Below are 23,482 nucleotides of genomic sequence, written 5' to 3' on the forward strand. Positions count from 1 at the left end.
AATCCCATCACCAGATGCATCACAATGAAGCTCAAAAGGCTTCGTGAAATCCGGTAGAGCTAGAACTGGACATGAAGACATTACCTGCTTGAAATGCTCAAAACACCTCTGTGCTGCCCCTCTCCACACGAAGGCTCCTTTCCTGGTAAGATCTGTCAAGGGTGTAGCAATCTGTGAGAATCCCTTAACAAACCTCCTATAAAAACCACATAAACCAAAGAATCCCTTAAGCTGTGTAAGGTTTGTGGGAGTAGACCATTCTACAATAGCTCTAATCTTTTCGGGATCAACTTGAACGCCATCTGCACTAATGATATGCCCCAGGTAAAGGAGCTCAGTCATGCCAAACTCACATTTAGATTCCTTGGCATACAATGACTCTCTCTCCAGAATAGATAACACCTCCTCTAGATGATGTAAGTGCTCCTCCCAGGTCTTACTGAAGACCAAGATGTCATCAAAGAAGATCAAGACAAATCTCCTCAGCTGCTTCCTGAATACCTGGTTCATACAACTTTGAAATGTAGCAGGTGCATTGGTTAGACCAAATGGCATAACCATGAACTCAAAGTGGCCATAGTGACATCGGAAGGCTGTTTTCTCAATGTCCTTTGCTCTCATCCTGATCTGATGATATCCGGATCGCAAATCAATTTTGGTGAAGAAGCATGCCCCATGCAACTCATCAATCAGCTCATCAATCCTAGGAATGGGATACCTGTTTTTAATTGTTTTCTTATTCAGTGCCCTGTAATCGATGCACATGCGCATCGTCCCATCCTTCTTCTTTACCAATACTACTGCTGAAGCAAAAGGGCTCTTACTGGGCCTGATATGCCCCATCTCCAACAAATCCTTAATTGCCTTCTCTATCTCATCCTTGTGTTTCTTAGGATGACGATAGGGAGTAATCATAACTGGTTTGGCTCCCTCCTCGAGCTCAATAACATCTTCCATCCCTCTATCAGGAGGAACCCCGTGAGGAATATCGCTAAATACTTTAGCGTGTCTATCGAGTATCTTCTGGACATCTAGTGGATGACTCTTTTCTTGTGGCTCTGGTGAAGTTGGCATAATGTGGCACTCTGCCGCCCACTCTATGTCATCATGACGAAAAAATCTCTGCATTCTCCTCAAGGACACTATTCTGCAACCTCCATCTGAAAGCCCTCTAAGTACCACAGTTCTCCCCTCATGCTGGAATCTCATCTCCAATTTCGCTAGATTGAGTGTGAACTCAACTAGTGAAGCCATCCATGTCATGCCAAGGATGACATCATAATCTCCCATGTCCACAACATAGAACTCATCCTCCAACTCGTAGCCATCTCCAAACCTGATGCGAAGATTAGATATCTTTCAAGTGCATAATAACTTATCACCGTTAGCCACCATGACTCTAAACCCATCATGCTCCTCTGTCTGTAACCCTCTCCTGGCTACCAACTGTGCATCTATGAAGTTATGTGTAGCCCCAGTGTCAATAAGAGATATCACTTTCTGCCCCTGGATAGTACCCCTGACCTTAAATGTGATTGCCTTTTGGGCCCCTGTCAAGCGTGCCAACGATCTATCATCCTTAGGAATGTTGCTCTCCTCTATAGTGTTACCCTCATCTGAATCGGAGTGCTGATCCTCCCCTTCTGACTCTGACTCTTCTGCTGAAAAATACTCCATTTGATTTGCCTTAGCCTTGAGAGAACATTTATGAGATAAGTCCCAAGGCTCTCTACAATGGAAGCACAGCTTCTTCTTTCGAAGTTCATTCAAGGTTTCATTGTCTAGTCCTTTTGATCCTTCTTTGGGTTTGCTATACTCTTTCTGAAATGATTTTTTGTCTTTGTCCTTGCGGTAGGAAGAATGTGTTGAATGGTTTTTTCTTTTGTATACCGAAGGGGCTAAATCTCGTGCCTTTTTAGTTGCTTCAGCTAACGTGAGTGGATCATGTCCCTTCACCCAACCTCGTAATGGATCAGCAAGACCATCACAAAATAACACCACCAATCTCCTAGAAGAGATATCAGTAACAAGTACAGACAAGCGCTGAAACTCGGCAATGTAAGCATCCACAGAACCTGACTGTTTTAACTGTGCTAGCTCCTTGAAATGTAACTCGGGATCCTTAGTGTCAAATCTCCCAATCAATGTTTCAGTGAATTCCTCATAGGATGTAATCTGATTATGCCCCAAAGTCACCATGTCATGATGCCACCATTCATGTGCAATGCCATCCAAGTGCATAGCCGCATACTTGATAGCCTCCTCCTCAGGCATAGGATTTAGCTGCAAGTATGTATCTACCTTCTGCACCCAAGCTCGTGCAGTCATCTTCCCTAAAGCATCATAATAAGGTAAAGAAAGTTTTCCAACTTTCTTCCTCAGCTCAAAGTTTTGATTCCTCCCTCCTGCTTTAGGCATGTGTCTCATCCTCAAGTCCATATAATCTCTAAGAGAAATATCCGCCTGAAACTCTGGTCCACTAGCCTCCCAGTCCCTCCTGAACTGATCTTGTAACTCGGTAATCTGCGGTTCGTTTACTGGATGAACCGGATCTCTGGGTGGAAAAGTGGGTAGAAGAGGTCTCGAGCTCGCAGTCCGTGCTGGGCGTGCAACGTGTCTAAAGTTATCAGCCTCATTCCCATTATTGTCGTGTCCATTATTACCATTAATGTTATTCTCAGGACCATTGTTGTTGCCTTGGCCTTCATGGTTATTGTTTCCCTCGTTGTTATTGTTTCTGTTGTTGGCATCACCTGGATTAATATTGACACCCATCTGTCTGGCCATGAGCTGCAACATCATGTCCATTCGCCTATTCTGCTCCTGCTGCATACGCTGCCCCTGCTCTAATGTATCCAGTAACTTTCGGAACAGTACCTCCTCCTGATCTGGATCAGCATTTCTGCCTCTGCCTAATCCTGTATTCCTGTCATCTCGATCACCCATATTATTGTCTTGATCACAGAATATCTCCTCTGTGTCTGTATGGTTGAATTCAATGTCCCCCTACACGGATGTACTAGACTGTTTGCTTTGCAAGTCTGAAATCCTATTTTGTCTTGCTTTGGTATCGCGAAAATTATAAGACCCCTGTCGCATGCTCAAACATAAATGCTTAGCCTGTGTTTTTTACTTACTTCTTCCCTCTATCCGACTGTTCCAAATTCCCTATAAGACCTCCACAGGATGGCAGGACTTATAGCTCTGATACCACTGTAATGGGCACCCCTGGATGTCCCAAAAAACTAAACCAAATTGCTGAAAGGAATTATGTCAAACAGTTTGCATTCAACTTCTTAAAACCCCTTATAAATCCGGAAATCAAACGTTTATTTGTTTGTTGTGTTTCATGCATGGAATTGGTATCATACAACATAAACAAGAAAGGAACTACAATAATATGCAAAGTGGAAATGAACTGCTGCTAATAAAATGTTATTTTCAGAATTCATAAAACCAAATACATGGCAGGTTTATCAACTCACTAATTACTTCAGCAATATTGTCATAATACTCCAGCCCATGCTTACGAACTTGCTGCTACAATACTTTGTCCTTCAATCAGTCCACTACCTTCGTAATACCATTCCCTCAAAGCAGCATAAGCGTCGGACAAGTAGTGAAGAAGATATGAGCAAAATACCAAATCTGCCTGTAGCCGGAAGTGCAACTAAACTGCCTGATAATGAAGCCAAAAACAAAGAATTCCAAAGGCCAAACCCCAAGGGAATGACGTCTAGAATGTTACAAGAGAGGATAGACGTCCTCAAATGCCAAGAACTGAGCTGCAACTCACATACCAATTTCTTCTCATATTCAACCTGCCTAATGAAGCCACAGATGCTTCCTTTTATTCTATTCCCATGGGTCCGCTCAACTCATATGGGCAATGTGGGATAAAAGATGTGTAATATAAAACATATATTAAAATACCCCTTATGTCTCCCTTGGGTACACATCACCATAAAATAAATATTAAAGTAACACTTTAATATTTTACAATTAAATTAGACGTTACTTTAATAAAACTTTAGGCATTAAAATGTATTAGCAATTGAACTCCGAATAATGCGAGTGATAGCTCATCGGAAAGCTCTCACCGAAGAGTATCGAATCCAATCACCAAAATTGACCTGCACTGTGTCCTGCCGACTTACTAAAAATAGTAAGTATGCCTGAAACTGAGTAAATCAACTTCGTTTTGGCCCAAACTGGAAATGACTAGGCCAAAACACTCCAAGATCCCATTAAACCCTTCGTTAGCCCTCGGGACCATGTAGAACAAGGCTAACGCACACACACTTGGTCAACTGCTAAAATGGGGACATTACATCATCTTAATCCCTTGTGAAAAACCAGGGTTTGAAACCTGTGAAACACCAAGGTTTGGTTCTAAAAGAATTGCTTTCATCCCTAAATTGGTTGGGGTTTGTGCTCCTATTGAAATAGGAGGAACTTAAATGACCGCTGCATATGACTGTTTAGGAGTCAAGGGAGCCTTGCCATTGTGCCCAACGGTAATCCATTCTTTTTTTTTTCTCTTCTACTAGTTTGGCAGGAACCTCTTTAGGCAGGGGTTTAACCCTAGGCACGGTCAAAGGGCAATCCCTATTCTTGTGTTCCGTTGACTGGCACCTATATCAGGGGTTAGGTAGGTTCAAATAAAGCACCTTTTGAGATAAGGTTTGAGCCCCAATATATATTTCCATAGCATCCTTAAGATCCTTCGAAAGATTAACCTCAACACAAATGCATTTCTGAGGGCGAGCGTTGAAAAATTTCTCATATTCCTTTGTGATAACTTTGCCGAGAGTATTGGAAATGGACTCAATAAAAGACTAACATGGCAAGGGTACTTGGGAACTCTACCCACATAGGAACCCTAAGATTTTTTTCATCAGAGATAGTGAAGTCTCTTGACCACCTTTGAAAACAAGTAGGGAGGAATGCACAGACCAAGGATCATTGCTAAAAATTGCATTTTCCTATGATGGGTTGGTGAAGCAAAATAAAAAACAACTTTGGTAAGGTTTTGCACAGCATCAAGGCGGATTCCATGAGGAGTCCAACTCTTGTTAACCCATTCTCGAAGCATAGCTTCATGAGGAGTCCTACCCACAAAATACCCTATCAAGGTATGTTTTTTTAACCAATCACAAGCAATATCAAATTCCTATGAAGGAAGGATATTATCAAGAGTACCTCGTGAAAAACCTTCAGGACAAATTTGCAAGGACGTTTGTTCAATGGAGGTGCCATGACTTTCCAAAGCAACATCATGAATACCAGTATTAACAACTAGGTCACCACTGACCAGGGCCATTATAAGCTAACCTAAAAACTCCTGTAGTAAATGTAGTTTGACAAGTAGAAACAATAAAAGAAAAACTTAGACAGAAAGTCGTACACAAGAAAACTGAAAATTTGCACCTCCTTTTGAGTGCAAGTGCTAGTTTAATTATTAAAAGAAAGATTCTAACAAACTATTATAGGATTAATCAAAATAAAAGATTCAACAAAAATACCGATAAGTAACATGTTGATGGAAAGTGCAGAACCAAATTTCCCCTTATATTTAACGTCATCAAATGCTACCTTACATTATTCATACAACTAATCGTTTATGACGGTGGAATTGGTGACTCATATCCTCCCCGAATATTTCTTGTTAGACTTATATCCTCCCGGAATATGCCTAAAGAATATTAGATTCATATCCTCCCGGAATATTTCTAATTCATGTTAACTGACAAACCTACTCCTCTGCTAAAAATGAACACGGAAACGTATACCAATGAAGACAGCCAGCTAGACGTCATGTTTGATCTGGACTATGGAAATCGAACCAAATGCACCCACTGATCTTATCCATGTTAACAATTCGCAGGTCAGCATTGGATCCTTTAATGCAAATTTCAAAGCGCATTTATAGGTCGTGGCACATTCCGGTTGGACTCTCGATTGGACCCATGTTATCCGTTCTACGTTTAATTTGACTGAAAACGGGGGCTCGTTCACTTTACATTAGACCAACACGTCCCCTTCCGACGAATGTCTGTTGATTAAAAAGGAAATATAGTTGCACTTTACATTTGAACCGCTTCATTTACATTTGCATGTCAGAGAAGCAATTGCCACGAAAGTACCTTGAAAACGACCGCCATACATTTACTCTGACCTGTTGAAACGGTTACGTTCTACCATTCCTAATAAACCAATCGCGTTTTCAAGTCCACGAATCGATGTAGAATAATTTATGGAAGAACCGTTGACACCGAAGCTTCGCTGAAACAAGGAAACAAAGATTCCCTTCCTCAATCCTCGTCCGTTTTCTCTCCTGCTGCCACGTTACTCTTCTACGGCTTCATCTGCTTTTTAATCCATTTCAGACGATTGTAGACAGACACATGTCGTCTAAGAGATGCGAGCAAGTGATTGGTTTATCCAGATCCCTGCATCGCATCGGCTTCCTTATAAATTGAGAGCGGAGCACTCGTTTAGTTCATCAATCTACTAATCCATTCTGTATTTGTGTCTCTAAGACGATCTACCCTTTACATTTCGATTTTGAAACATTTCAGCTTGCTCGACTTCATTTGAGTAACGCGAAGATGGGTGGCATTTCTCTGATAGAAAGCATGATAGAGGCAGCAACTATTCGCCGCCCAAAGAAGATTAAGCAGTTTCAGGTATCCCATTTTCCCTCAATTTTTTCATTATATACCTTAGATGTCACGGAGCAAAGGACGCGGTTTGTTAAATAATCATTGATGTCATGCAATTGCAGACGGTTGTGTTGAAAGTCCGTATGGACTGCGAAGGGTGCGAAAGAAAGGTGAAGAAATCGCTAGAAAATATGAAAGGTGAGCTGTTGGGATCCATAACTCCTATTCACTAAAATCTGTTCCACGACTGTGAATGTTTATTAACTGTATTCGAGTGCAAATATTGCAGGGGTGAGATCGTTGGAGGTGGATAGAAAGCAAATGAAGGTGACGGTGTCTGGCTACGTGGAGGCGAACAAGGTGTTGAAGAGGGTGAAAAGGAGGACTGGCAAAAATGCGGAGTTTTGGCCATACAAGCCGTACAGTCTGGTATATTATCCTTATGCTGCTCAGGTCTATGATAAAAAGGCTCCCGCCGGTTATGTGAGGAATGTGGACCCCACCTTCCCCAATCCTCAGCAAACTGACGAAAGATACACCTCTCTCTTCAGCGACGACAATCCAGACGCTTGTTCAATTATGTAGACCCTCCATGCTCTGCTCCCTTCTACTCAATTCAATTGTGTACATAACAAATACTACTCTGTTTCTGCTCTACAATAACAGGGGAGAGAGCAATAACAGGCGAGACAACAGATAGTGTAGGCATGATGTTCATTCACACACACATATATATTAAAAATAAGGGAGATGGGTCTTGTTGCTTGCCGAAGAGCTAAGCTAATTGAGAAATGGACGAATAGTGAGTATAAACAGAGATGACTCGTTTCAAGCTCTGTAAAGGCCGATGTACCTTCCTGCGGTTGAGTTTGCTATTCTATATGCAAAATCTAAAGTTTCATAATCTGTACAGTTCCCACAATTTTCGCAGATACATTTCTCAACTCTGTAATAGTTGGAACAGTTTTGTCTGTTAATAATATTTTCTGTTTCTGTGATTAGATTGTGTAATCGAAAAATGTTGAAAACTTTCGTTTTGGGATCAGTAGGATTTCCTATTATGAGAACTATATGAAGTTGTTACTAAATGTTTTAACTACAGCCATTGCCTTCTTCATAAGACCAACAACATCTGCTCCTTCATTAATTACTATATGTAAAATAGTGCGAACTGTTAATTATTGTTAGTTGGACAGCTGTTATTTCTGACCCAGAAATAGCAGTTGTATTTATGGGTAGCTTGGACAGCTGTTCGTCCTTATCTATGTATAGCAGCACTATTTATGGGTAGTTTGGACAACTGTTTGTCCACTTGCCAAGAATTAGTAAATGGTTATTATTTACTAATTTTAGTGATTCCCTTTTGGACACCTTGCAACCAATTCTATTATTGGCTGTCAAGTTGTCTTAATCTCAGCCGTTGATTTGATTTAATCTCGGTCGTTGGTTTACCAATAAGAGTAGTATAAAAGGGGGTCTAGGGGGCATTTGGAGAATAAACAAGAAGTTTTGGAGAAACGTTTGCAGTGTTAGCAAACAGTCTTGCAGTGTTAGCAAGGGCGTAGTGTTAGTGTGGGGATAGCAGTGGAGAATATCAGCGGGAGAAATTAGGAGGTTGTCGGAGTTCTGCCAGTGAGAGGCAAGAAATTTTGTTTCTCTTGATTTGCTGAAGTTTAATATAATTCCTCATCTGTAGAACTGATTTTCCCTTAGGGGTTTTTCTAGGGACAATTTGTCCAAAAATATTGTGTTCATTGTGTTGCGCATTTCTTTCTGTATTTTATAAGTGAAGTTGCAGTTGTGTTATTTTTTGATATTAGCTAGGAATTTTTTTTCAGCAGTTTAATAATCATTTATGATAGGAGATTAATAATCGGTGACTGCAATAGTTTGATTTTTCACATGGTATCAGAGCATTGTTAACGGTAGAAGAGTTTTGCCCTAGAAAAGAAATTTTGATCTCTTTAGATTTATTATTGCTTTAAACCCTTGAGATGGTTTCAGCTGGTTTGAGAGATCAGGATAGATTGGATGGTGCCTCAAATTTTGGTGTTTGGAAGGCCAGAATTTCTTTATTGTTGGAAGAGAATGGTATCAAGGATTATGCTACCAGTGGTGTACCTGTACCAATGGATGCAACACAGCTTGCATCATATAGGAAGGATGATGCCAAAGCGAGGAGGATTATCCTTGATGGTGTCAAGGATCATATTGTTCCACATATCTCGGAGCTAGATATAGAGAAGAAGATGTGGGACGCCATTCTAAATCTGTACCAGAATGCTACCACCAACAGGAAGTTGATTCTCAGATAAAAGCTAAAGAATACTCGGATGAATCAGGGAGAAGATGTCACAAGTTACCTCACCAGGCTCAGACTTGTCAAGGATGAGTTAGCAGCTGTTGGAGATAGCCCTAGTGATGATGAGCTAGTGAGAATAGTCCTAAATGGGTTTATTAAACAATGGAGTGTCTTTGTTCAAGTTGTCAGTGGACGAGATACTCTACCGAGTTGGGATCGACTATGGACTGATTTCACTCAGGAGGAGTTTAGACTAAGTCTTGTCAATGGGGCCAACAAGAGTCAGAAAAATGAAGTGGAACAAGAGAACGTTGCCCTAGTGGGTAAAGGGAAAGCAAAGAAGGGATCTAGCAAAGGATCAAATTCACAAAGTGAAAAGAAGAAGAAGGACCTTTCTAAGGTCAAGTGCTTTGGATGTCACAAGTTTGGCCACTATGTCAGTGATTGCCCAGAGAGGAAGAAGGGTAAGAAGCAGGTGGCAACTTCAGCAAGTGCAGAAGAACTCTCCAATAGAATGGAAGATGAGTTTGCACTCATAGCTTGTATGGTTAGCTCAACCTCACAGTGTGTTTGGTATATAGATAGTGGAGCGTCATTTCATATGACAGGAGTTAGAGAGTACTTCTCCAGTTACAAGGAGGAGGACACCAACATTCAGATTTCTATGGGAAACTTGTCCAAACTCAACCCTGTTGGGAAAGGGACTGTTCAGTTTCAGAGGGAGAATGGAAAGATAATTCCACTTCATGATGTGTTATATGTGCCAGGCTTAGGTATGAATTTGATTTTTGTATCTGTTCTTCAGGATAGGGGGTATAATGTACTTTTCAGAGGGACACATGTGTTGATTAAGCACAATGATTGGAAATCACTCATAACTATTAGAGTTAGGAGTGGTCGCCTTTAAAGATTGCAGTTTGATACTCCTAAGGCACTTATGAGCAACAATAATCCTAGAGATCTTGGAGAGCTATGGCATAGGAGGATGGGCCATATTCATCATGGAGCACTTAGATTGCTTCGTGAGACCGTGACAGGTGTTCCAGAGATGAGCATAGCATGACGATGTATGTAAGGGATGTGTGTTGGGGAAGTTTGCGAAAGCATCTTTTCCAAGCAGTGACACCAAATCTAAGGGTTCTTGATCTAGTACATTCAGATGTTTGTGGACCAATGTCGACGAAATCTCTCAGAGGATATGAGTACTATGTTACTTTTATTGATGATTTCTCTAAAAAGACTTGGATATACTTCTTGAAGACTAAAGGTGAGGTTTTCAATCGATTCCAAGAGTTCAAGGCTCTTGTGGAGAACTCGACAGGAAAGAAGATAAAGGTTCTTCGGTCAGACAATGGAGGCGAGTACAAAGGAAATGTCTTCCAGGAGTTCTACACCAGAGAAGGAATTAAGAGAGAATGGACGATTCCTTACAATCCACAGCAGAATGGAGTTGCTGAGAGGAAGAATCGTTCTATATTGGAGGCAGCAAGAGCTATGCTACATGACCAGGACATGCCCCATTACTTATGGGTAGAGGCGTGTAATATAGCAGTCTACATTCAGAATAGAGTTCCACACAAGGTGCTAGGGAAGATGACACCAGAGGAGGCTTTCACAGGGAAGAAGCCAGATGTTAGTTACTTTAGGATATTCAAGAGTTTGGCATATTGTCATATTCCTGGAGATACACGTACAAAGTTAGATCAGACTGCAGAGAGGGGGTACTTTGTTGGGTACAGTGAGACCTCAAAGGCATACAGGATTTTCATTCCGAGGACTAAAAGAGTTATTGTCAAACAGGATGTCAAGTTCGTGGAGGACAAGGCATTCAGGAGATCCAGAGATTTGCCAGCAGATGATCAGAGTGAGCAGCCAATAGAAGCTCCAAGACCAAGTCAAGGGCAGCAAAGCTCAAGTACAGTTACCAGTACAAGTGTAGACTCAGTTAGTGAAGATTCACAGAGTATGGAGCAACAGGTACAACAAGAAATGCATCTAGAAGACTTAGAGGTTGACATTTCATCCTCTACAGTTGGCAGCAGGAACCATCTTGTTCCAGATACACAAAGGGATACTCAGGAGTTTGTGGGAGCTCCTAGGAAGAGTACTAGACAGCGAAGACAACCAGCCAAGTTCAATGACTATGTGGCATTAGTTATTCAGTTGGTAGATAGTGAGCCTTCTAGCTATCAGGAAGCTGCAGAACATTAGGTATGGTGAGATGCTATGGTTGAGGAATATTCTTCAATAATGCAGAATGATGTGTGGGAGGTAGTACCTAGACCAACAGATAGGGCTGTAGTTGGATCACACTGGATCTATAAGATAAATCACGGTGCAGATGGTAGCATCGAGAAATACAAGGCTAGATTCATGGCAAAGGGGCTCTCTTAGAAGGAGGGAATAGACTATGAGGAGACATTTGCTCCAGTTTCCAGGTATACTTCTATACGAGCTATAATCTCACTTGCAACACAGATGGGATGGCAAATCCATCAAATGGATGTCAAGACAGCATTCCTCAATGGTGAGTTGAAGGAGGAGGTATACATAGAACAACCAGAAGGCTTTGTAGCACACAACAAAGAGACCCACGTGTGCAGATTGAATAAAGCATTATACGAACTTGAGCAAGCTCCTAGAGCGTGGTATGAGCGCATTGATACATACTTGCAGAAAATGGGCTTTGTGAAGAGTGAAGCAGATGCTAACCTCTACTACTTGATGGTTAGGGGTGAGATTCTCATTCTTGTTCTTTATGTGGATGACCTATTTCTTACAAGTTCACTAGGGCTCATAGTGGATTGCAAGAGGAACCTTGCAGAAGAGTTCGAGATGAAGGATTTAGGACTTATGCACTACTTTCTAGGCATGGAAGTGTGGCAGACAGATGGAAAGATTTTTCTTGGTCAAGAGAAATATTGCATTGAAATCTTGAAGAAATTTGGGATGGAGGATTGCAAAGCCATGTCTACACCCATGATTATGAATTGGAGGAAGTTAGATACATCTAAGGAGAAAGATGTAGATCTCACTTTATATAGACAGTTGATTAGTTCGCTTATGTATTTGGTCAACATTAGACCAGATATAGCATTTTTAGTTAACTCTCTTAGTCAGTTCATGGTTGAACCAAAGAGAATGCATTGGATAGCGGCTAAGCATGTGCTACGTTACTTGCATGGTACAGTCGAGTATGGGATCAGATATGTTCAAGGTGAAGGTATCAGGTTGATAGGCTATATTGATGCAGATTGGGTAGGAAGTACAACAGACAAAATGAGCACTTCAGGGTGTTGTTTCAGCTTGGGATCAGGAGTTGTATCTTGGTTCAACAGGAAGTAGAAGTATGTGGCTCTAAGTTCAGCAGAAGCAGAATACATAATAGCTAGCATGGCGACATGTGAAGCTATATGGCTTCGAAAGTTGTTAGCAGCCTTGTTTGGTCAGAAGGTTGAGACTACTGTGATACATTGTGACAATCAGAGTTGTATCAAGTTGTCTGAGAATCCAGTGTTTCATAATAGGTCTAAACATATAGATATCAGATATCACTTCATCAGAGATTGTGTACAAAGGGGAGTTGTTCGACTACAATACATACCTACAGATGAGCAGGTAGCAGACATTTTGACGAAGGCTTTGGGAAAGGCCAAATTTATCTTCTTCAGAGATAAGATGGGTGTCTTGCAGAACAACTTCGTCGCTAAGAGGGAGTGTTAATTATTGTTGGTTGGACAGCTATTATTTCTAACCCAAAAATAGCAGTTGTATTTATGGGTAGCTTGGACAGCTGTTTGTCCTTATCTATGTATAACAGCACTATTTATGAGTAGTTTGGACAACTGTTTGTCCACTTGCCAAGAATTAGTAAATGGTTATTATTTACTAATTTTAGTGATTCCCTTTTGGACACCTTGCAACCAATTCTATTATTGGCTGTCAAGTTGTCTTAATCTCAGCTGTTGGTTTGATTTAATCTCGGTCATTGGTTTACCAACGAGAGTAGTATAAAAGGGTTTCTAGGGGGCATTTGGAGAATAAGCAAGAAGTTTTGGAGAAACATTTGCAGTGTTAGCAAACAGTCTTGCAGTGTTAGCAAGGGCGTAGTGTTAGCGTGGGGATAGCAGTGGGGAATATCAGTGGGAGAAATTAGGAGGTTGTTGGAGTTCTGCCAGTGAGAGGCAAGGAATTTTGTTTCTCTTGATTTGCTGAAGTTTAATATAATTTCTCATCTGTAGAACTGGTTTTCCCTTAGGGGTTTTTCCAGGGACAATTTGTCCAAAAATATTGTGTTCATTGTGTTGCGCATTTCTTTCCGTATTTTATAAGTGAAGTTGCAGTTATGTTATTTTTCGATATTACCTGAAAATTTGTTTTCAGCAGTTTAATAATCATTTATGATAGGAGATTAATAATCAGTGACTGCAATAGTTTGATTTTTCACACGAACAAGCTAAAAGACAGAGCCTGCAGGAAAAAAATTATGAAACCCTACAAAAACTAAAATATTTTTAAAAATGAGACAACCCAAAGCCACCTTCCCTATAGTTGCTGCTTCAATAAATTCAGAGTAAGTGAAAAAGTATATCTGAAAATATTTAATAAAACAACTATTTCAGCTCAGAAGCTGGGCATAATTTAGTTAATGGAAGAAAATAGAGTCTCGCGAAACATACAATACAAAAAATCGCGCCATGACTTGGGAAACAAAGTATTTGTTATGAGACAAGAGCATTGCTCATGAAAAGGGAAAATATTGAAGACTATATTGGTCCTTTTCTATCTCTAAGAAACTCAATAATATCTTATAAATTCGTTCTTTTTGGGAAGACATTGTTTCATGATCAGAATTTTGTTTCAGATGTTTAGAATCCATGCATAGGCCAACAAATATTTTATCAAGAATTTTGTTCTATAAACCGTTATAGCTTTTGTATTTTTCAATTTTTTGGTATACTAGTATACCAATTAGCGACCCTGATGCCTTTTTACATAGACATGGATCTCAAGCCCACTTTCCTTTCCCACTACAACAACCTAGTAAACATAGTGTAAAAAATGACCAGTACTCTAATTAATAGCACATAGACCACTTCTGTTACAAAAGAAGGCATTTTGATTGTGGTTTTTACTATCCACTTTCAGAGGACAATGTTTCTAGTTTTCTTAATCCAATAACTTTTGTAATAGATGCTATTACACACACATACAACAACACTGTCCCTATCAATCAACAAATCTAAGCTAGATTATAAACTTGTTTTGTAGTGGAAAGCATTCCAATTTCCAGCATGCTGCAACACTAGACATAAATGATATAATACGTATTTCGTGTAAGTGAAGAAACTTCTTCAAATCTTAGTACCGTTTTCCCCTCAATCATTCTTTCTACATCCACTCGAAGATTCAAGCTCCCCTTCCTATTGTTCTTTTATGAATGAGTACCAGAAGTACTAATGGACTAGCCAAAATTTTGTTTTTAGAAGGATTGAGAATATCTTGCAAACAAGATCAAATAAATATAAATTATATGACATGCAAAGAGATCCCAAAGACTGTAACTGACTTTCAACCTACCCCTCTCATGCAAAGAAACAGAACCTCTAAGATCATTTCCACAGGCTTCCATTTTTTAAACATATATGTGGATTTCCTCCAAAGATCCACATTGCTGGATAACATATCTTAAAATGGATCCAACTGATAAACAAGTGCTTATAAGTAGAATCTGATACCTTCTCTTACAAAAATAGATTTGTAATTTCATTAAAATGAACACGAGTTAGGCATCTTAATCTAGCCAGTTTCTAAATACCATTTCTACCAATCCTTTATTGTCAATCCAATATTCATAAACTATAACGTTGCATCACACCTTAAAATTGTTGATTACAATGTCCACTTCAAGAACTACATAACATTACATTTTTAGAAGATTAATGCTACTGAGCCAATTTATCACTATCTCAAATACCGTCTTTGATTTGGAAGATTCAAACCAAATCAAAAGAACACATCACACATATTTAGTTATACAAAAGCATTTTGTCATTAATACTATTTTAAAAAACTTAGAACATTTTTAATTGAAAAGACATGACATTGTCCTACTCTTAAACCTGATCAAAATTGTTTTTTTATTGGTACATCTCACTTTAACAGTGGTTTTCTAATTTCCCCAAAATTATTTGTGCCTTATGATAAGGATGATAAGGATACAAGAGAGGACCAAACGAATCCACAATCTAAATGAGACAGAATTGTAGAGGCTAAAGAAGAGCCCTTGTCTATTTACTATTTTAAAAAGAAATGGAGTCCAGACCTGAGTCTAATAATATTATTTTATAAACAGAAAAAATTGTTGATCATGATCATATTTAACCACTGATTCCTCTTTTGAAATCAATTGAGGAGAACAATCAGTGTTGTGCACAGTTCATATAACATATTCACAAAAAGATTCCCGAGTCTAGATGTAAGTATTCCTATTTTCAAATCAATTAAGGAGAACAAATAGTGTTGTGCACATACAGTAAAAGCAACTCTCCAGCATCATATGTCGGTGCTATAATCAGCATTAATGAAACCCTTATACATATTTAATAATTGAATCTGAAAGCATCTAGTAGCATTTAAATCACAGCAGCAAGCAACTCTCAGATATATACATGGATGTAGGCAATCAGAACTAACCGGTCCAAAAACAAGGAGAGAAAAGGGGGCGCATATTCCTACCTTGTAGATTGATAGCAAAAGATGGAATGTTGCCATGTGTGTGTTTAAAAGTTCTTATCTTTTAACTCAATATTGATTGTCCCGTACACCTCCAAAATAAATATTTCATTTTAAATAAGGAAATGATTTCAAATAAACAGTCCATTCTTTCTAGCAGTACCATTTTCAATCGCTAAAAATTATTTCAAATGAACAACCAATTATTTATGAGATATCATTGTAATGACCTAAGCCAACAAGAACCATCACGATATTATATTAGCACCAAGCCCAAAAAAAAATTTGTTTTCTGATGCAAATGACAAAAAAATAAAATGGGAATACAATTATTTTCTCTTACAATACGTAGCATAGACCCTAAATTTGATCTCCTATTCCATGGGATTGGAACCTAGCTTACTCTCTGTGGTGGGGATCAACGCTGCCACAACATCTCTATTTAGTTCATGGACTCTCTACTTCAATTCCTCAAAATATTTGAATGTATAGATTGTATAGCTTAAGGCTCTGTAAACAATGAACAAAAACCACCCATATGAACAATAAAAAAAATAAAACGTTATAATCAAAACAACTAATGATACCGTCCCATTGAAACATATCGTTCCATTGCGTTTGAAGAACAAACCAAAATTTAAAAGAAATAACAGAAAGCAAGTAAACAACTAGAACAGACCTCTAAAGCCAAGCCTAATCTTACCCCAACCCCATCTATGAATAAGAATCTGACCGCCATATCCCCCAAAATGCCCAATGGAAAATGGTGTCAATGTTTATCCATTTAGCAAATCTGTATAACGGAGCCAGAGAAATCATCCACCAAAGCTGCATGGTGTCCCATAGGCCCTCTATGTCCATGCTTGCAGCTACAGAGCCCAAGCATCTCGGTGGCAACTCGGTGTCTATTTGTCGGACAAGAGCTAAGTTCCATCTTGGTGGCTTCTGGTGGCCGGAACAACGGGTGAGAAGGCAGGTGGCTAAAAATCCGTTTCAAGCAGCTCCGTGTTGAACCACAGGCATTCAAATCTCGGGTTGAACCATTTGCCAGGCTGAACAGAACACTTCCCGGCAAAGCAACCCCAGATAAGTAGCCTATCAGCTAAATATTTTTTTCATTCAATTGGACGGCAATAAATCTACCATTCGCTATGATGGTGGAAATGGGGACTCATCTTCTCAGCAAAGATTTGAGTCTAGGGAAGAATTTACTCCTCTTCTGAGGAATAGACACGAAATAACATTATGATAAAATTAAACCAAAAAAGAATAGGTGTGCTTTCTTTGAACTTTCTTCGAGAAGTAGATTTTGTAAGTAAAATGCACCAAAATTTTCTTATAAAATGGGAACCATTTGGAAGTCACGATTGGACCATTAAGAACTTTGCCTTAAAATACATATTTCAACCCGAGTATACATGTCGTGCAACATAAGGAATGGTAGCTTGGTTGGAGTCATCTATTATGGACAAAATAGGGTGTGGTTATCTTCTCTACGAATTATATTATTGACTAAGTTTCAAAAAAACAAAAATACAATGATTTGTTTTGAAATTTTTAGCATTTGATCTATCGAAAATAACAATTTTTTTGAGAAAATTTCACTATATTTTTGTGAGTCTAAAAAAGAATGGTCTTTCCCTTTTTTTTGTCTTTCGTACATTTTGTCTACAGATTAGGCAGCACCACGAAATAGTGCTAAGTCCAACTTTTTAAAGCTGGGCTACTCCACAAACATGGATGGTTTTCCTTTTTTATAAGCAAGCATGAGAATCAATGTATTCTTTTGAGAACATTGAAGCTTTATGAAAATGGGGTCGGTCTCCAGTTTCCCTTTCAAATTTAGAGAGATATACTTACAAGTAATAAGCTTCACAAGAAGAATGCTTGCAATTCCTACAATCTTTGTCGAGAATAAGGCTTTCTAGTTGCACTTTATAATCTCATTGTCCTAGAAGAAATGACAACGAAATACGCTTTCATCCTACCATTCCCCATAAAACCAATAATTCATGCCTTAAAGTCCACAAGTCTATCTAATTTAATTTAAGAAGACCAGTAATAACTATTTGTTGTTGCCTTTGGTGAAGAGAAGACATGGATGAAAGATGATTGTGAAGGAAATATTAGGTTGAAGAAGGAATACATTGAGGACATAAATTATTGATTTACCAACATAGGATAAATTTGATATGGCCAACATATATGTAGGAGCCAATTAAAAAATGTCCCCAAACAAGAGACTTGAATTCTAGTTGTTTAAGCATTCCATTCAACATACTTTTGCACACCATTTTAAAAAAAAGACAAAAATCTAGTATCTAAAGCTTTAATACAATTAAAAGATAAATCCATATTTTTGCAAAAGATCTCTCAATCCAAAGCCAAGGTCAAACAAATATGATTTCCTAGTATTCTACATAAATTAAAAAAAAAATTCTAAAGATTAAAAATTGCTTGTATGGCAAGGAGCAAAAACTTTTATGCTCATCCTCCAATTATTTGTTTACATGTGTGTGACTCTGTGTGTGTGTGTGTGTGTGTGTGTGTGTGTGTGTGTGTGTGTGTGTGTGTGTGAGAGAGAGAGAGAGAGAGAGAGAGAGAGAGAGAGATTTAATCTCTAAAACAATAGAATACAAGCTATCAAACTGTATATATTTACAAAAATATGTCAAAAGAGCTCTTTTTCTAGGGAAAGACTTTTAATATCATATATTCACAAAATAAAGTGATACTCTTTAGGGCTCAAAAGGTCAAACTAGCCAAAAAAAATGTGGTGAAAAAACTTATAGCCATCTAATGGTCATAGAGTATTATTTCTATTATTAAAATATTTTTTCAATTGATCTAATATTATCTATCTACTTTAAATATTTTGACTTCTTGGGCCAAAATATTCTATAGAATCTAGAATCAAGATTGAGAAGGAGAAGCAAATGGAGTTAAATATGTTATTTCTAGCTTTGACAACAATAAAGCACAAACCTACTTGCAACAAAGTAGGCTACAAATCTCAAAATGAATAATTTTAGGAACACACAAACTAAAGGCTTTGGGTAAGTAATATTAAAGGGCCTTCAATAAGAAATGTTCTCTAAATACAACATGGCATCCCCAAAATAGAGAAATAAATAAATAGAGGAATTGTAAACAAGGATGTGATAATATAGGATTCAATGCTTCAAGTTAGAATGAAACCAATGGATAGGGAACAAACAAATGTGATGGATACAATACATGACCAAGACACCACCTTTCTCTATCACTAACCCCATTGTGTAGGAAAGAAACTACCAAAAATGGAATTATAACTAGCGTCACTAGGGAAAAAGGTCACTATAAATAAAATTATTCCAGTATGAGTAAAGGCTTGTGTTATGCTCAATAGATATATGATAGAGCAATTTTGATTATACTCAAATATGCATAGTGAATGCTAGACAAGCATGTGATAGGGAGGCTTTAGATCTAGTGCATTAACATGCATAGGAAAATCATATAGGCATGTGATGGAATGAATTGGACACTTTGCATTGACACACAAAGTACTAAGGTAGATAGGTATGTGATAAGGAAAAATCAAGATACTTTGGCAATGGTTTGGCCCCCACAAAGGATGACCACAAAGTGGCCTGACCCACACAAAAGAAGATAAGATAGTGGAATTGTCTACACAAAGGAAAATGAGATAAGATAGATATGCAAAAAAACATATGATATATAGAGGTAAACCTCAATATCACTTGCCATGGATAGAAGAAGATGACTCATCAATAGATTAATGATTGATGACACTTGATTCATTACATTCATTTTTTGAATGGCCAAGCACTTTATGATATTCACAAACAGAGTGCCATACTTCATTATTCATATCATAAATCCTTGTATAGGCAAGAGAAGAAAGAGTGATCAAATGGGAATTGAGAAGTCAGAACAACATATGTTCTTGTTCTAATTAAGAATCGAGAGCAAGAAGAAACCCCTTCTCTTGTGACTAAAGCTTTGACTTCTTACAATAAGAAGGTATAGAGAATTGAGATATTAGACAATGAAGGAACATATGAAGCCACAAGAGAGGCTTTTCATCCAAGAACCCCATAGAAGGATGTGTTTTTTGTTCCAAGGGGACCTTAAATCCTTTTTCCATTCATACAAGACTATTTCCTTTATACCAATTCCTAGAAATAATATTGAATCTTGGACTATAACCCGATTCTAACTTCTCAAAGGGGTATAATCAACACTATCAAAATAGTTGACAACATCTTCATTAAGTGTTATAAAATAATGGTTTTCCTCAAGATCAAGAATGAATGAAATGTTTTGAATATCAAGGTGCAATGGGTTGGTTTTTTGCTAGATCCAATGAGGGAGCCTATAACCAAAGGTTCTTGATCATCATCAATACATGTGTTTGATTGAGAAGAACATAAGTCAACACTATTATTAAGATTTTAAAAATGGTGGTATAACAATGCTTGATGACGATTGATGAGTCTAAAAAATGCCTTTATTTTGTTATGTTTAAGATACTTTATGATACTCTATTCATCCTTGTTTTAACACTCATAAGCTTATGTTTGATAAACCTTTGATGATTTATGGGGTAGAAAAGCTATGTCATCCTTTGCCTAAATTATATCTAATATGCAGTATTTCATATAAATATCCAAATGTGCGTTCTTATGCTTGAATTTAGTTTGATGGATGTTTATTTGCAAACATGTTTTATATCATAACTAACCTAATCATAAGGATTAAAGGATGAGTGGAAGAATCTAGAAGTTGGTTGCTGATAGCATTCAAGGAGAAACGAGCATCAAGGAACAACCACGAAAAGGAAGTTATAACCACTCCAGGAAACATGGCAGCGAATAAGGAGGAGTTTTTATGACCTATTACCTTCTCTGCATTTACGTTGTAACAAGTGGATGCTGCGACTTCATTGCTCCCTCCTCAATTCCATTATCCTTCCTTTCCGCTTTCAGTTGTTCTCCTATATTCTCTCCTTCGGACTTAACTTAGGATAGTTACTTTCTGTTATGTAATAAAGAGTAGATTCCCTATGTATGTCGAGATCGACTCCTGTGTGTGAAGTTTTTTAGTTTTCAGTTTTTGGTTTTGATAAGTTTTATCGAGTAAGAAGAAAAAACTGATTCACAATTTGTTGCAGTTGTGTTTTACAATTCTGAATTATGTAATGACTGATTAATAAAATGAATTAGTTCTCTTTAGTTTCTATCCTACGTTTGTAGATTAGAGAAGCCAACCAAGGGGGCCCACTTGGAAGGTGGATTAGATTAGAATAGAATAGATTCATTTTACTAGCATTAGCAATATTTTAAATAAGACATAGCTAGTTAATTCCTTCCTGTAGCATCACACTTCATGAACATTCCTGCAACACTGCGAGAATAGTCTAATGGATGAGTCAAGATGGAATCTCTATTATCTTGTCATTGTGTTTTCAACATTCATAGATTCGGTAGTTTCCTTTCTACAGCAATAGTGTAGTTTCCTTCCTTTGCATTTTTACTTTCCTACAGCACAAGCATAATGACTCATCAAGGTACCTAGTGCACATACTGTGTTAACCATTTCAAGTATACGTCCCTAGGTTGAAAATCTAAATGCATCTCATGGTAGGGGAAAAGTAGTCCTTAGCTTGAATAGATTATTCCTAAGCTAGGCCTAGTGCATGACTATGGAACACCTATTGTGAGGCGGTTCATTTTTGGCGCCGTTGCTGGGGATGGTGTCAAGCTAGGAACATTTTTTAGTCATAGTTTTTAGATTAAGTTCTTTTTACCAGTGTGAAAATTTTAGTTGCATGCATCGAAGAGAAAGACGACGAGATGAATATGGTAGATTTCTTCCACAGGGATCTGTTAATTTGAATGAAGAAATTGAAGAAGAAGTTGAGTTGCCCTTTGAAGATGCAAGTCCTTTTTTCCCCACAGTATCATCATCAAGAGCTGAATCCCTAGATATATCTGGTCTCTAGCCCTTCACTAAAATATTGACCAATTTTCTTGATAACACTAGCTTTAATCCACCAGCTGTTAATCACCCAATGCCTAACCTTCCTTTTCAGCAGCAACCTCATAATCTAGTTCCACCAGTCATGGCGCAACCCACTTTTCCATTTCCACTTCCAAGTCTCATAACCAATGCCAATCTCAAGAATATACCTCCCATTGCTCTTCCAAAGTTCTATGGCCTTGTAATTGAAGACCCTGATACCTTCTTGTTTGAGTTCGACATCCTTTGTTGTAGTTTCCACTACAACACTGATGCCCATAAGCTTAAATTATTTCTAGCCATATTGAAAGAATCAACTTTACGATGGTTCATGGGCTTAGGAGCCAATGTAGTTGTAAATTGGGATGAAATGCAAGCCTTGTTTTTGGAAAAATATAAAGAATATTGCAAAGCATCTGGCACAAGAGGAGATGATATCTTTAGGATATCACAGAAGGAGGAAGAGACATTAGAAGACTATGTTTCTCAATTTTTATATACACTACAAAAGAATCCTCAGCACACATTGTCTGAAGATTCCCAAAAACTAGTCTTTCTAAGAGGAGTGAATGAAGAATGTTTGGAAGCATTGGACCTGATGGCCGGTGGAGATGTATATCAAGCTCAATGGGATGACCTCAAAAAGATATGTCAGAACTACTCAAGGTCAACCATGAAGAAAGGTCGAGGACCCCGTTCTACGGTTACAAAAGGAATTAGTCAATGCATTTCAAAACTTGAAATATCCAATTTGTTGTCAGATTTCAAACAAGACATCAGTAATGATGTCACTACACAATTGGATACAATGACTGCAAAGAAGAAGCAAGCAGAGGCTGAGTTACAACTAGCTGAGTACTGTCCTCATTGCCGAAAGCAAAAGAAAGATTGCCACTGTAAATTGGTTGCAAGCATGGAGAACCAACATCTTCCAACTAAATATGTAAAGATAGATGGGGATGATGAGCAAGTATTCTTTGTTTCTCAATTCCGACCATGGGCTCAACATCAAGGTATGCCTCAAGACCCCTTGCAAAATTCAAATTTATATGGTAATCAATGGAAAAACCACAATACCCAAGGTCCTCCACAAAACCAACCCAATTGGAATAATGCTGGGCAAAATAACCCACAACAGTCTCAATGGTCTCAAAATTTCCAACAACCTTGGACTAACCAGCAGAATAACCAATGGCCCCAGAACTAGCAGAACTAATGGCAACCACCCCAAGGGAATTGGCAATCTCCAAAACAAGGGAATTGACAATCTCTAAACCAATGGAAGGGATCTCAACAATGGCCTAACCAAAATACTAGTGTTCCACAATTACCCCCTCCAGCTCAACAACCTGTTTTAATGCCACCACCTGCAAATAGTGGACCTCAAAAGAAAACAAAGCTACCTGCACAGCCTCAGCCAAATCCAAATAGAAAACCACAACAGCCCATGTATAGTACTGATACCCAACAATACCCTGCTTATGTCCTAGATGTCGCAGATATACATTTGAGATCTGGAATGACCTTACTAGCACCAAGGCCACCTCTTATAACTGAAGTATTAGACTCTCCTATAGCATCAGAACCTTTGGTTGATGAACTTGTTGACCCAACTAATGTTATCATACTAATACCAGACCAACCAACAGTAGAGCCTCCTTTTCCAGACCAACTAATACAAAAGGAACAAAGCAAGGAACAACCCTTTGACATTGTTAACCAGTTGAAGAATATGCATGTCCGAATACCTTTGTTT

The 23,482-nt window shown here is 38.3% G+C and overlaps 1 protein-coding gene across 1 annotated transcript; it reads left to right on the plus strand.

Annotated features, from left to right (window-relative positions):
* The first annotated feature begins 6,519 nt into the window (after positions 1 to 6,519).
* On the plus strand, positions 6,520 to 7,587 carry LOC149555221 (heavy metal-associated isoprenylated plant protein 23-like). Its single transcript, XM_089829300.1, has 3 exons — positions 6,520 to 6,689; positions 6,788 to 6,863; positions 6,955 to 7,587. Exons 1-3 carry the CDS (start codon positions 6,612 to 6,614, stop codon positions 7,248 to 7,250), a joined length of 450 nt encoding a protein of 149 aa, XP_089685426.1. The 5' UTR covers positions 6,520 to 6,611; the 3' UTR covers positions 7,251 to 7,587.
* Positions 7,588 to 23,482: the final 15,895 nt, after the last annotated feature.

The sequence above is a fragment of the Cupressus sempervirens genome, chromosome 5 (genome assembly GCF_028749045.1).
Source record: "Cupressus sempervirens isolate cs-2001-9-10 chromosome 5, ASM2874904v1, whole genome shotgun sequence".
NCBI classification, from domain to species: Eukaryota; Viridiplantae; Streptophyta; class Pinopsida; order Cupressales; family Cupressaceae; genus Cupressus; species Cupressus sempervirens.